The 13796-nt window shown below is 36.1% G+C and overlaps 3 protein-coding genes and 3 long non-coding RNA genes across 6 annotated transcripts; 4 read left to right on the top strand and 2 right to left on the bottom strand.

The window, feature by feature from the left end:
* The first annotated feature begins 54 nt into the window (after positions 1 to 54).
* On the top strand, positions 55 to 2132 carry LOC101242901 (josephin-2-like). Its single transcript, XM_004227291.4, has 4 exons — positions 55 to 312; positions 601 to 726; positions 1074 to 1268; positions 1741 to 2132. The coding sequence occupies exons 1-4, from the start codon at positions 65 to 67 to the stop codon at positions 1871 to 1873; spliced, it is 702 nt and encodes a 233-aa protein (XP_004227339.3). The 5' UTR covers positions 55 to 64; the 3' UTR covers positions 1874 to 2132.
* LOC100183847 (deoxyuridine 5'-triphosphate nucleotidohydrolase-like) lies at positions 2084 to 4433 on the bottom strand. The gene is made up of 4 exons (XM_002130049.5): positions 4158 to 4433; positions 3078 to 3289; positions 2545 to 2615; positions 2084 to 2298 (listed from the first exon to the last, which is right to left on the bottom strand). The coding sequence occupies exons 1-4, from the start codon at positions 4370 to 4372 to the stop codon at positions 2242 to 2244; spliced, it is 555 nt and encodes a 184-aa protein (XP_002130085.1). The 5' UTR covers positions 4373 to 4433; the 3' UTR covers positions 2084 to 2241.
* Positions 4434 to 4766: 333 nt separating this feature from the next.
* On the top strand, positions 4767 to 6791 carry LOC113475288. The gene is made up of 2 exons (XR_003397037.1): positions 4767 to 5372; positions 6124 to 6791. It is a non-coding gene; the product is annotated as an uncharacterized LOC113475288 (long non-coding RNA).
* Positions 6792 to 6873: 82 nt separating this feature from the next.
* Positions 6874 to 9270, top strand: LOC100182280. The gene is made up of 7 exons (XM_002129709.4): positions 6874 to 6980; positions 7037 to 7194; positions 7253 to 7468; positions 7729 to 7855; positions 8063 to 8262; positions 8522 to 8668; positions 8869 to 9270. The coding sequence occupies exons 1-7, from the start codon at positions 6900 to 6902 to the stop codon at positions 9080 to 9082; spliced, it is 1143 nt and encodes a 380-aa protein (XP_002129745.3). The 5' UTR covers positions 6874 to 6899; the 3' UTR covers positions 9083 to 9270.
* Positions 9181 to 13753, bottom strand: LOC101242827. The gene is made up of 6 exons (XR_717782.3): positions 12681 to 13753; positions 11825 to 11952; positions 11255 to 11371; positions 10520 to 10708; positions 9979 to 10123; positions 9181 to 9751 (listed from the first exon to the last, which is right to left on the bottom strand). It is a non-coding gene; the product is annotated as an uncharacterized LOC101242827 (long non-coding RNA).
* On the top strand, positions 10117 to 11900 carry LOC113475289. Its single transcript, XR_003397038.1, has 2 exons — positions 10117 to 10281; positions 10755 to 11900. It is a non-coding gene; the product is annotated as an uncharacterized LOC113475289 (long non-coding RNA).
* Positions 13754 to 13796: the final 43 nt, after the last annotated feature.

Raw genomic sequence — 13796 nt, 5'->3', positions numbered from 1 at the left:
CTATTATTGACATTTCGTCAAAAATCTTTATTTACGCATGGAATTATAACTTAACCAAATTTATATGCTTGCAGAATTACAAATACTGAAAAAGCTTTGTATGTTTTGCATTTTAATTATAATTTCAACCTCGTTAATAATCATTGTCATGTCGTGTCTCGCTTTGCGTGGAAGCCACCCCGACGAACCAGCACCTCGCAAAGTTTACCATGAACGGCAACATTTCGAATTATGCGCGCTACATGCGTTAAACAATGTATTTCAAGATCCCAACGCTTTCACCAAAGAACAACTCGATGAAATTTGTTCAAGGTTTGTTATTATGATTTAGTTTGATACAACAGTGCCAGTGGTTTGAGTGGTACAGTGAAAACTTAACCAGCTTCATCATTCACTAATTTGTAACATATCGTACATTCCAATGGCTTTGTTTTTGTTACAAAGTCACAGAACTATTGTACAGCAACTTTACTTCAAATAAAAGTTTTTGGTTAAAACCACGCCTCATAATACCAATATATTATCAAGTAGTGATATCTCATTGTTTAACATTTCAAACAATCAGTGTTGAACAAATATTCCATACCATTATTTACCCAGGTTATCACCCGATACTGTATTAAACCCACACAAAAGTATGTTGGGCACCGGTAACTACGATGTGAATGTCATCATGTCAGTTCTTCAAAGTAAAGGTCACGCAGCCGTTTGGTGGGATAAAAGGAGGTACATTATATTTGTAAAACTACAGAGTATTTTGATATCTTGTTTTCAACATATAATATATACAGCAGTTTTATATTTGCAGTAATAGGTGCGTAAAACACAACGTTTTAGGTCAGTTTTAATATAAGCATAACAACCCTATGTATGATTTGGTTTTTACCTTAAACATTTTATTTTAAAAATGCTCAAACCATCTTCAGTTGAAACCGAAGCAATAAATAAGAAAATCGTACCTTACAGAAGTTCTGTCATGTTCTTGTTGAAACTTTGATAAATTGTAATAAATATCGAGCATTGTTTATTGAAAAAAACTTTGCTTTATGTTATTTCTATGATTTACATTATAGGAGTCTTGAAAGATTATGTTTAACGAACATCAAAGGATTTATTTTAAACATTCCGTCAACAATTGGATGGGGTGTGCTCACCATCCCCCTCAAGCGGCGACATTGGATTGCTGTCCGTGCCATAGAAAACATGTTTTACAATCTTGATTCAAAACTGAAACAGCCAGAAGTGATTGGCGAGGCTGCGCAGTTGAAGTAAGTTTGTGTATGCGAGGATCGATTAGAATAAAACAACTTGCTGCTTTATGGCTGAGGTTCTTAGCAGTTATTTCGCTTATACAGTTCCAATGTGCGGCAGTGCGGGGTTAAAAAGTTACACACCTTGTGCCTGCTTACCAGTTACCACATATGTAACTTATTTATCCTTCAATGGCAGGGTAACGACAGCCGTTATAACACGGGCGTTCTATTTCATACACCTCGTGCCAGCTTACGAGTTACCACATATGTAACTTATTTATCCTTCATGGTGGGGTAACGACAGTTGTTAAAACATGGGTGGTCTGTTCCACGTGTCCCCAAAAACGCTCGCGCACGAAATATTTAACAAATAATAACATATAACATGGTAGCATATATTTGTGGCCAATATCACTGGCTTTTAATGTCCACACACCCCAAGTACTGACAACACCATTGGCACTAAAATAAAGTAACTTTTTTTCAGGAAATTTCTTGCTAAAAAATTATCGTCGAAAAATTGTGAACTATTGTTGGTTGTGTCGACGGAAGTAGAAGTGGTTCGTGGATGGAAGGAGGGGAACTCCCCAACCAACTCACTGTCTCAGTTAGAAAGTTGAATTAGATTGAATCGCCTCGTTATAAACATGAGATTCTAATTTACCTCCCCATATTTTGTGGCCTTAAAATAAATTCCATTCATTTGAATATCGGCCACTTAAGCACATTTCATATTTTGGGGAATTCGTAACAATTTATGCCAAGAATTCCAATCAGTGCAACAACACTGACTTCAGCTGTTTAAAACTTTTTGTGCACGAAACACTTTGTTACTGTTCGTTGTTTAATGTTACTATTCAAATACAATTTCACCACACATACGACATACCTATTACAAAAATATAAAAAAGAAAAAGGGAACACAATATTTGTGTAAACTTATTGTGGTAGTTTTTGCTGCAAAACTTTGTGTTATGACATCATAACATCAATTGTGACCAGTGGAGCCAAAACCACCAGAACCACGAACAGTTTCGTCCAACTTCTGCAAGAAAAATATGAAACAATTATCCACTTTATATTAATATATATGCTGTTAGCTGTTGCCAGGTATATTATATCTTGATGCTTGAACACAGTGGTGCAAGTTATAAGAGGATACAGGAGGCTCGACTCTGCTACAAGTGTAGTGATGGATGAGACACTTAATGGCAGACAAATAAATATTGCCATTAGATATCTTCCACACTTCCACTATCCAGCAAAGTAATAATCTCACCAGCCAACTTACCTCAAGCTCCTGTAAATCGGGTAAAAATATTCGTTCGCAAATCAGTTGAGCGATTCTGTCTCCTTTATGGACTGAAAATAAATATTGAATGAACAGTAAGAGCACAGGTGGTGTGGTTATGGTTATCATTACAGCACTCAACTTAATAGTTAATGGAGCTGTTATATAATTAGTTGTCTGCAAAAGTAAAAACTAACAAAATTAAGTACTAATTGACATTAAAACCTAATAATGCCAACCACAGGCAACTAACATGGGTATGCAGGGTGTGTGCAAACCCCCTTAAAAAAATCTGGGATAACCTTATAATTATGAATGCAAGGTGAAGTATGATTAGGATTGAACAAGAAATATGAAAACTAGCAAATAACGTCACACATGAACCATAGAGATTTTAAACTTAAGGGACCCTGACTTTTTAAAAGTTAGTCGTGTGTGGTATCTCAACCGTAACCGTGTTACAATTATCAAGTATATTATAATAGTGATGTGTTTGCAATTATTGTTAATGACTTAAGTATAAATTTACAAACCTTGAAAATCAACGTCATTGAAATTAAACAGAATAACCCCAACATTCCCTCGATAATCTTGGTCTATAACCCCGGCCCCCACATCAATGAAATGTTTGTGGGTAAGTCCCGATCTTGGGGCAACACGACCGTAGCAACCATCAGGGAGAGCGATCTGAATATCTGTCTTTACGAGATTTTTCCCCCGCGCAGGTATTATGATGTCATAGGCACTAATAAACATACAGTTGCGATTGTTGGTATTGTCATCACTATCAATCTCGGGAATTTTATATCAAACTTTTTACATTTTCAACCACGATCAGTAAAAATATGAATAAATGGAACTTGTTTAACCTCACATGGCGGGGCAACGACGGTCGTTATAACACGAGTGTTCTGTTTCATACACCTAGTGCCCGCTGACAAGTTACCACGTATGTAACTTTGTGGGTGATTGTTTTTATGTATGGCTGACAATTTGGACAACCCCTACTAAGCACTGGGTTTGACCGAACATTAAGTATCTTGTCCTAGGACACATAAGTCCAGTACAGTAGCAGCATCAAGCTTTGAATTAATAACTCCTGAAATTTACAAGACAGCTATTACTAAGTTCACAAAACATAACTTTGTGCCAACAAAAAACTATTTTTTCTGTTAAGTTTTCAAAATAAAGAGCGCACTTAAAGACCTGTCTGCAGAGTATGGCAGTTCCTGACGAGATCTCGCGCGTGCAAAACAGTTATTTTTCGCGCGTGCGCATGCTATCATCAAAAATCGGCATGCAAACCACGTACATTTCCAAGCCACAATAGGAAATCCTACTAAAATTAGTATGTATTTTTTCCATTGTTGAATTAATTGGCATGCAAGGGAAAAATTATGGCATGCATCACCAAAAGTTTGTAAAAAAATCGCTCGTGCACTTGCCATACTCTGCAGACTGGCCTAAAGAAAGTTAGTGGGGAAAATTTATTAGAATATCTTAAACTTACTGTTAACCATACAGGTGACTGCGTACAACATAAATATATAAACGAAGTCTATACCACTTTAGAAACAACTATAAACACGACAAAACAAACAAACTAAGCTCACCTGTATAAGTCGTACCCCGCCGAAAGTTTGGAACCTCTTGTTGGTTTTGACGCATTTTCTGTCAGTTTTGCGAATTTTAAAACTGGAACATCGTCTAATTTAAACTTCTTGCTTGGGGTACGTTCTACATTTTGCATTTCTTTCAGCGCAGGTCGTTTGTTTTCAGCACAAACAGACATTGTTTTTGTGAAATGAAAACTCGAGATTCTAATCATAGACACCTATGTTCTGATCAAGAATTTCAACCCGCCCAATTTTCCCGCCAAAACTTGGAACTTCCTATTTTAGGAGAAATAATATTTTTTTTTTAATATTTAAATCGACCCAATTTAAAATAAGTTTGTCTAAATATAAATCACTTTATTACGATTTTCATTCAATTCGTCAAACACTTCACATTAAAACACTGGAAACACATGAATTTTAATCAATTTCTAAAGTCAGCAACTCATGCATGAATAAACACAAATTCAATTCGGGAAATTTATTAATTACAAAAAATTTGCGTTTCCATACTCTGGACGCTATCTTTTAGATTATCTTGTGACGTCACAATGCTATAGGTCTGGCGGTCTGCGCTTTGTTATTGATACGTCTCTTTGGACGTTCAGACCAATGTGCTCTTATATAAGTACAGGGTTTAGTACAGGAATCTTGTATGTGTACGGGTAGGGATAGATAAAGTAGAAATGAATGTTCAATACAGCTATGTAGTAAAAACTGTAAGAATTGATTTAGTCATTTATATCAAGCGTTTCATTATAGTTGGTGGGGTAAGGTGTTTCCTGTCGGATATTTTCATTTTCGTCCCATTTGTTCGTAAACAGATGATATTTGCACAACCCTATCCTCACGATTTTAAAAGTGCGTTGTATTAACTGTTAAAATCATAATGGGGTAATACGAGATGTAATGTGCTAACGATACACATCTTACCCCACAGTAATATAGTGAGACTATTAACAGCAATGTTAAAAATGTACAAGGAATGCAGTTGTCTACATATATGCCCAGAAACAGGTTTAAAGATATAAAGTACAGGGCAGAACTATGAAGCAGCTCGTGTATAAGATGCTTGAATAATTTATACCAGCAATCATTGACAATATACCCGTGTTACGTCATACTAGAGGTTAATTGTTTCAGCAGACGCTTGATTTTTATTTATATCGCAAGCCAAGAATCAAAATGAACGCAACAAATACATCTGATCAGGTGAATATAAATCTTTGTTTGTATATTTAATTATTTCATTGTTTTATCACAATTATATAACAGTGCGCATGAATTACGTCACATTACCAATTCGAAAAAATATTTTAGAATTCTTTTGTGAAATATTATCACTATTGTGGTTCTATAATGGGACATTATGACGTAATAATCGATATTTAACTGTTGCCCGTGTAACAATGCCAATTCACATTTTAATTCGAGACTGGTATATAGCCTACAACGCGAATTTTCTATTGAGAACAATCAAAATAACGAATGTCATTTGTGACGTAATAGCATGTATTTTTATTTTAAATCATCTTGTGACGTCACTAAGTAATAAATTAATGACGAAACGGTCGAATCGATTATGATTATAAATTGACTCAGCAAACATGTTTTTGCGATTCTTCGTTTTACTTCCTGGTTGTCCGTAATAATTGGGTTAATGACGTAGTATACTATGACGTGAATGGAAATCTCTTTTCCTCGCCAAGCAATGACATATAGATGCCCCCACGTCACGTGGTACATTGAAGGTTGACATCGAAATCAATTAATTAAATATTTATGACGTAATAATAGCATAGCAATTTATAATGTGAACGGACAATACATGAAATTGTGACGTCACATGGGAAACCATGGGCATAAAATTAACTCAAAGATGGGTCGCGATGAATGATTGTTACGTCACACCCCATACGTCATTCACAATAAACATCTTATAATAGCAAACATTGTTCCACAGAACTTTACATACGTGGACGGATACAATGACACTTTCTACTTCGTAAACCTCGCTGTTATCTTCGCAATATCTATGTGTGTGCTCGCCACCTTGCTGTTTCTTATATGTAGTTTATGTCTCCGCATGGAGGCGCTGCGACAGTACTGGATCAAAGATTCGAGATGGGGTAAAGAACCTTACTTCCAAGGTGTGGACGAGATGGACTCACCTTCCGGTAGTTCCCCGTTTGTGGAAATTATATGACGTCATCTCATGACCCGAATAATATTTACGATGACGTCATAGGTACTCGAGGTTGCCATATCAACGTAGTGCTTACGTCACAACACCACGCGTGTTTCGTTGTAAAAACTTTAATTTGTCAGCAAAAGTTCAATTTTTAGTTTTTTCATAATAGTGTATTGTAACTTCACCTTGCATTCTTTTCGCATGCAAAATTTAAACTGTTCATTAGGTCATAATCAACATTATGACGTCATTATACCTTTGGTCATCCGTTATAAAATTTCTATGAGAAAACAAAGACGAATAGAAAATATTTAAACCATTAAATGTTTTTAAAATTTGACCGCATTCTAAAATTCAACCCTTTCATCAAAATGCATTGTTTAATTATAAAGAGCGATTCACCGTAATTATTACGTCACAAATAAAGTTTTTTGTCACAATGGTGTTCTTCGAAGCCTTGTAGCCACGTCTTACAGTCGATGCCCCCGGGCCATGTCAGCGTTCATATATATCAACGTCGTGCTTGGTACGGATGTCAATGTGTAAAGATGAAACTTTTAGTTATTTGCGTGTTGTTGGGTTGGCTGGGCACCTCATGTGCGGATGTCGGGCCAACGTTGGAGTTATTGGTAAATATTCAGTTTATTGGTCATTTATCTCGTGGCTAACGAAACCGTGTGTTTAGAAACGAGCTTACTGTGCGTGTGTTTGTTGCGAGGAAGAGGGGGCGTGTTATAAAGATTCTTCTATCCCAGCTGAATACGAATGCGAAAGCAACTCGTGTACCGAAGAGTTTTGCGTCAAATGGGGGCAAGCGAGGTGTAAAACAAGTTGTTTTTGCGCGTAAGTGGATTTAACATAATGATATATCTTGTTGGTGATTTAACCCATGTGTTTACAGTAAATGCAAATCATCGCTTCATCCATCCGACAACCGATGTATCAACTACGACTCAATATTGCAAGGATGTAGTTGTCCCTCACCTGAAGTTATATCATGTCCGGATCCTGGTATCGCACCCGGGGAAATCCCTGAACCAAAAGAAATAAAAGAAGCGAAGAAAGTTCTCAAATCCTTAAAAGAGAACGCTCATTGTATCGTTCCTTGTTTCTGCAGGTAATATGACGTAATAAACCTCACTGTGACATGTAAACACAATGTTGCTACGTTATAATATCAGCCGTACAGCAAAAACAATCACCCACAAAGTTACATACGTGGTAACTTGTAAGCAGGCAAGAGGTGTATGAAACAGAACACCCGTGTTATAACGACTGCCGTTGCCCCTCCATGCAAGGATAAATAAGTTACATACGTGGTAACTTGTAAAAGTTACCACGTTTATTTACGTATTGATAACAACCAATTATCAACAGCAAATGCAAAGACAGCATCCCTCCGCATTTCCAACAGAAATGCTCCTCAACCGGCCTCCCGGGTCCAGAGTGCGATTGTAAAAACACTACGTGCCCAACTGCAGAAGAAATAAAAAGATTTGAACAGGTGCGTAGATGAATGGGGTTTGTGACGTAGCAACCGCGCAACCGGAAAGTAGCCGAGCTATTGGATTGTTTTTTAAAGACTGTCGTTTTGCTGCCATTTCTCTTTTTGTTATTTTGTTTAATTTGATTTTAGCTGCTGTATTTAAAATATAAAAATTGTGTTTTGTTTGACGGGAACAATTAAGAAATATATTATTTAAACCGCTAGATGGCAGAAGAGGCCAGCAACGTTGACTTGGACGAAGAGATGAAGAAGTTGGACGAAATGAAAAAAGAGGCGGCGCAGATGCAAAAGGAAACCGATGAAATAAATGAAAAACTTAAGGACGAAATAGCTGCGGGGACAACGAAGGCTATTTCACCAGCTCAGTTGAAAACAACAAAGTGTAATTTACAATGTATTTGCGAGTAAGTAAAACCAATGTTACATAACTACCACAGACCGTTGTTAATTGTTTAAAACACGATCAGGATATTTGGATATCATGTGCTAAAGGTATCCCATCTCCCCTCACAGTACTATATTATATGAGGAAAATATTGGTAAAAAGTCCAAAACAACATGATTATATCGTGACATTTAATTAAAGTAACCATCTTGTCTTGTTAAAAAGTCGCTCCCGCTAAAGGAACATCCTTGTTCTAACAAACCAATATCCTCCCATAGCAAATGTCGCAGCGGATCCGTATCGTTAGCGGAGAATTGCATGAAGATCGTTCCCCATAAAATCGACATGTGTCCGCCCTGCCCGGATGATATAAAATGTCCTGCTGTTGATAACGAGGCCTCGTGTAAGATGCATTGTTTCTGCATGTAAGTGGTTTGGAGGTTAAATAACTGCTTTGTGATAAACTAAGATAATAAATAAAAAGTGTTCACCCAGTTTATAAGCGAGCACGAGGTGTATGAAACAGAACACTCGTGTTATAACGACGACCGTTGCCCCACCATGTGAGGTTAAATAAGTTACTTCGTTCATACACCTATTCTTTAATATAAATCTCACTTTCCAGACATTGCAAAGACGACGACCGAATGCCTGACCGCTTACGTAAAGAATGCGACCGAGTGATGCGTCATAGTAGTGACGTGTGCACAGAATGTCCCGATGACGTAGACTGCTCCACACTCGACCAGCTGGTGGCGCCAGAGTCATCAGGCGAAACACACAAGGAACCGAAAGTGGGGAAGATCAAAGAGAAACATCGAATGTGGGACGAACTGTAGATTATACCATTAGTGAGATGCAGTTGGATGTCATTGTTGCATCTGTGGCACGATTGCTGTAAAAAAGTCGCTTCAATTTTCCTTGTCAGAACTTCTTCCTCAGCAGAAACATTACTTGGCTGTTTAATAATTGGCTAGTTTACTTTCGTAATAAAACATCACAAAACACAGAGCGTGTTTTCACCAAGCAAATGTATTGTGAATGCCATTTGTGCCATGCTGTATGACCTCACTCAAGAGTTACACATATGTGGGTAAACCATCACGCTTGTTGGTGAGGGGAAGGAGACCATTCACACGCATATGTGTTAAAGGTGAGGAAGATGTGACACCTTTTAATTCTGTTTTCTCTTCTCATTTGGTAGTAAACAAAGAACAAGGAATTAAAAAACCATATCCTCACAACTTCCACAGATCGTTGTTAATTGTTTAAAACACGATCAGGATATTTGAATAATATTTGCCAAAGGCGTCCCATCTTACCCCAGCGTAAATGGCAAGGTTGTGTATGAAGGAGGTAACATAGAAAGAATATAAACAACATAAAAACACTATTAAGGCAATTAAGTACAACGATTATGGCAGGGCAAAAGTTGATTGTTACGTAATGTTATTATAATTGTTGTTGAATATTTGGTTGTGATGTCATAGTATAAGGTGGGGGTTGTTCTGGAAAATAAAAACAGGTTTGGTTAAAAAGTTAATGAATCACATTATTTTGGTTGTTGTTTCTACATGTGCAAAATAAATATAATGATTGTGACTGTATTCTACATTTCTACCAACCACAATAATTGAGCCCAACTAACAGCATCCTAAAGATATATTATGTCAATAACATCATCAACCTCTTATTGAAATAAGAACACAGGTTAATATAACATGAAGCAACTCACGAATTGTTGAGTTCAATCCATCTATGTAAGCTTGTCGTAATATTTGATGAAATCTGTCGCGTTCTTGTTGATTCACGCCTTCAATATAAACGACCGAACCGCGTAACTTGCGCTCGACATCGATGCACTTCATGGCTCTATATATCTGTGTGAAATGTTTGTAACAAACGATGGAAATTGGACGAAATTGATTAACATTATTCATGTTGTTGTTGCTCCTGGTGAAAAACATTATTTTTTAATATTTTATTGTGCCAACACATCATCTATCATTTGGCAAGACACCACCAGAATATGACACAGGTAACTGGCGCATAAAGATCTTAGGAAATATATTACAATACACAGATAATGTCTCGACAGATGGCAAACAAAACACTCATGAAATAAAATGAAGGTTTGTTTACAGACAAATATATTTCTAACATACGAATATTAATGATCTTTGGTTAAAAAAACTATTTCCAATTTTTTTATCGAAAAGGATAATTCTAATACAGTATTATGATATTTAAACATGAAGTTTATGTTTGATACTTACACAGTATGGGGTCCCACATAGAAGCATGACAGGCAAACACCCCAACCACAAAAGGGGGTTGTAGCATTCATGAAAGCGACGACTAAAGTTTGTCAAGCAGATGTTCGCTCCCACAGCTTCGAATGAGGAACCTTCACTGTCAGGGAAGTTCGCTTTGTACCAACATTTTAACAATTCATCCAAACATATCTGTGGTGAAATACTAATGATAACTTTCGTTTTTTTCTTTGATTAGGCATAACGGGAAAGAAGATTGAAAAATAGTTAAAGCAGCTTTAGCAGCGAAAAATCTTCAATATTTGAGAAAACTAGAAACGATCAAAGTTGAGTGATTTTTTTTCTTATGGGAAATCCCATGCATTGTCAAAACAGCCAAATATTTTTTACTTCAACCGTTTTTTTACACAAATTTTTTTAGAAGCTGATTCATATTTTGAAACTTTGATGGTACTTTTAGCTTGCATTTGAGAATATCTATCCATATACAAATTTTTATTTTTCGTTGGTATGCCCCTTTAAAACAAAAAAGCAGTTGTTAAAACACGCTTTAACAAATGTAATTTTGCTGCTAATTTTCTTCTCTTTGTTTTAATTAATTTAATCTTTTGTTTTCTTATTGAAAGAGTCACAAGTCAAAATATTCATTAAGTTAATAAAATAATATTAATTTGATTTATTGCCTATTGATCAACTTATAAAAGAAACCACAAATAGTAACCAGCCATCATAACTAACCTCTAATGCAAAATGTTTTTCTTGTTTTATCAAAACTTCCGCTTCTCCCAATATTTCCCTTAATTAATTGTTGTTGAATTGCAGGATGCGTGGTGTTAAGGTATACAATGAATTTACCTGGTGTGTTTTAAACAAATATTTCATAAATAATTATAACAATGTTACGCTGAGGATAAAGAAGCCATCATCCTTCATTCCGTTGCATATCATATTTTTTTATTTATCTTTTTTTAAACGATGGCGATGATCAAACTATTTAAAGAATGAAGAGAAGGGAGTAAACGGCAAAACTACAGTCGTTAAAACATGCTAAGGATAAAAAGTCTGGAAAAGAATATCCGTTAAAAATCATGGTTGTTACACCAAAGTTGCATCAGCCATGCCCAACAAAAACATGAGTGCAAATATCCCGCCTCTTATTCAATGAGTTTTCTTTTATCAATAGGGGCGTTATAATGACTGTCGTTTTACCGTTATTTCCTTTCTTTTGCGGTGTTGTATATTATTGACCTTCGCTACCTCCACCAAAGAAACAAATTAGGTCTTTTATTAAATATTAATAACATTTACCTTTTGTAATGTATGTTGTATTTCCCGAGCTTTTAGATTTGTTTAAATAAACTTCAATAAATGTTGGCAATGTCAATAACTTGTCACGAATGGTGTAAAACTCGGATATGTTTTCAACCAGAACCTCGCTGTAATATTTGTGGCATTAAAACTAATCGTGCAGCTAATGTAAAGGTTTGGGGTACATACAAAATATAAGAAACTGAAGAAGGCAACTTGTAAGACACATGTATAGTCTATAGGTGTAATGTTAAGGATGTTTGTAACTTTGGGAACAGGGGGTGACATCACACATTTAGCACCCTAGTTTTAGGCTTAAATATCATTCACCACATTAATCAATGAGGTTCCCTATGTTTGACAACTATGAGTGTAACTGTATTTTAACAATGTAACCCCAGATTTTACCCTGCTGTTAGGTGTCTATACAAACAAGCAGAGCCAAAGTATATTGCATTCACCACATTAATCAATGAGGTTCCCTATGTTTGACAACTATGAGTGTAACTGTATTTTAACAATGTCACCACAGATTTTACCCTGCTGTTAGGTGTCTATACAAACAAGCAGAGCCAAAGTATATTGCATTCACCACATTAATCAATGAGGTTCCCTATGTTTGACAACTATGAGTGTAACTGTATTTTAACAATGTCACCCCAGATTTTACCCTACTGTCCGGTGTCTATACAAACAAGCAGAACCAAAGTATATTGCATTCATCACTTTAATCAATGAGGTTTCATATGTTTGACAACTATGAGGGTAACTGTATTTTAACAATGCCACCCATACATTTTGCAAATTAATAAATATGACGCCTATGATTAGTGGTTAGTGTTCTTGCGAAACGCACCCTTTATAAGAGTCAGCAAACGTTTTGGTTTCAGAAAACACGTTCACTTTCTTCATGTCATGACGTATTTTATTTTCGGCATCAATTTCGAAATATTCCGGCAAACAAGAAACGAATTGGTCGGTTAGCGTCACACCGACTTCTACACGTTGATCCATTGTTTAAATACTAAACGTAAACAATAGATTTACTAGAATGTAAACATTCGAGAACAAATATGACGTATACAGTTGTTATTATGCATAAAAACTTTAACCCATCCCGTTTATTTCGAAACTGAATTTGCTTTTTTCTAATTCTAAAAAGAGAGAGTGCAGCAGATATGTATATACGCAGCTTGAATGAATGAATGAATGCAACTTATTTATACTGTTTGGTTAGTATTTTAGGAGTATAAGGTCGCAATGATAAACCCACGACAAAATTAACTTGTTATATATTCCAAACTACTAATTACTAATGGGAATATACTAAAATTGTTTCATGTGTTGCTCACTAGCTCTACCGAGCGGTTTAAAGCTTGTCACGAGCCTAAATTACGCCTCCCCGCTTTTCGTTGATTGCCTCTCGCATAAAACGCTGTCCTTACAACCCGTGGTATTTACACCACGTTACAGTTTAGATGAAGTTAGTTTCTCACCAGCAAGTTTAGTAGCAGCCATGTATTTCTGGTTCAAGACTTTGAGGGAAGGTTTATTAGTAGCATTAATATTGTATTACTAACTTAACTACTATGCTATTACTACCCTTAACTTATTATGATTATTGTTACTACTACTATTGTAATATCTTGAAGCGTAATTTGCGACGCGATACGGTTTCTTCGACGCTTGCGTTTCGCGACTTTTTTTCATGGGGCCCCATACACGCTTTGCGTCGACGCGATTCGATTTCTTTTTGCGGCGGTATATACGCGTGAAGAAAGAAGATCAAAGAATAGGTGAGTAAGAATGTATTGTTAATCACATTATGCATTGTTACGTACAATGGTTGTTTTAGGCTACGTGTGACGTCACGAAGCAGTGATGACGTAACAGAAGAACCTGCTTCGTAAGTTGATTGTTACGTCATAATGCAAGTTGTTTCATGGTTGTTTATTCTGCAGAACATGGGTAT

The sequence above is a fragment of the Ciona intestinalis genome, unplaced genomic scaffold (genome assembly GCF_000224145.3).
Source record: "Ciona intestinalis unplaced genomic scaffold, KH HT000183.1, whole genome shotgun sequence".
NCBI classification, from domain to species: domain Eukaryota; kingdom Metazoa; phylum Chordata; class Ascidiacea; order Phlebobranchia; family Cionidae; genus Ciona; species Ciona intestinalis.
Note: the sequence above shows the minus strand (reverse complement) of the source record. Positions and strands in the feature narration are given on the sequence as shown.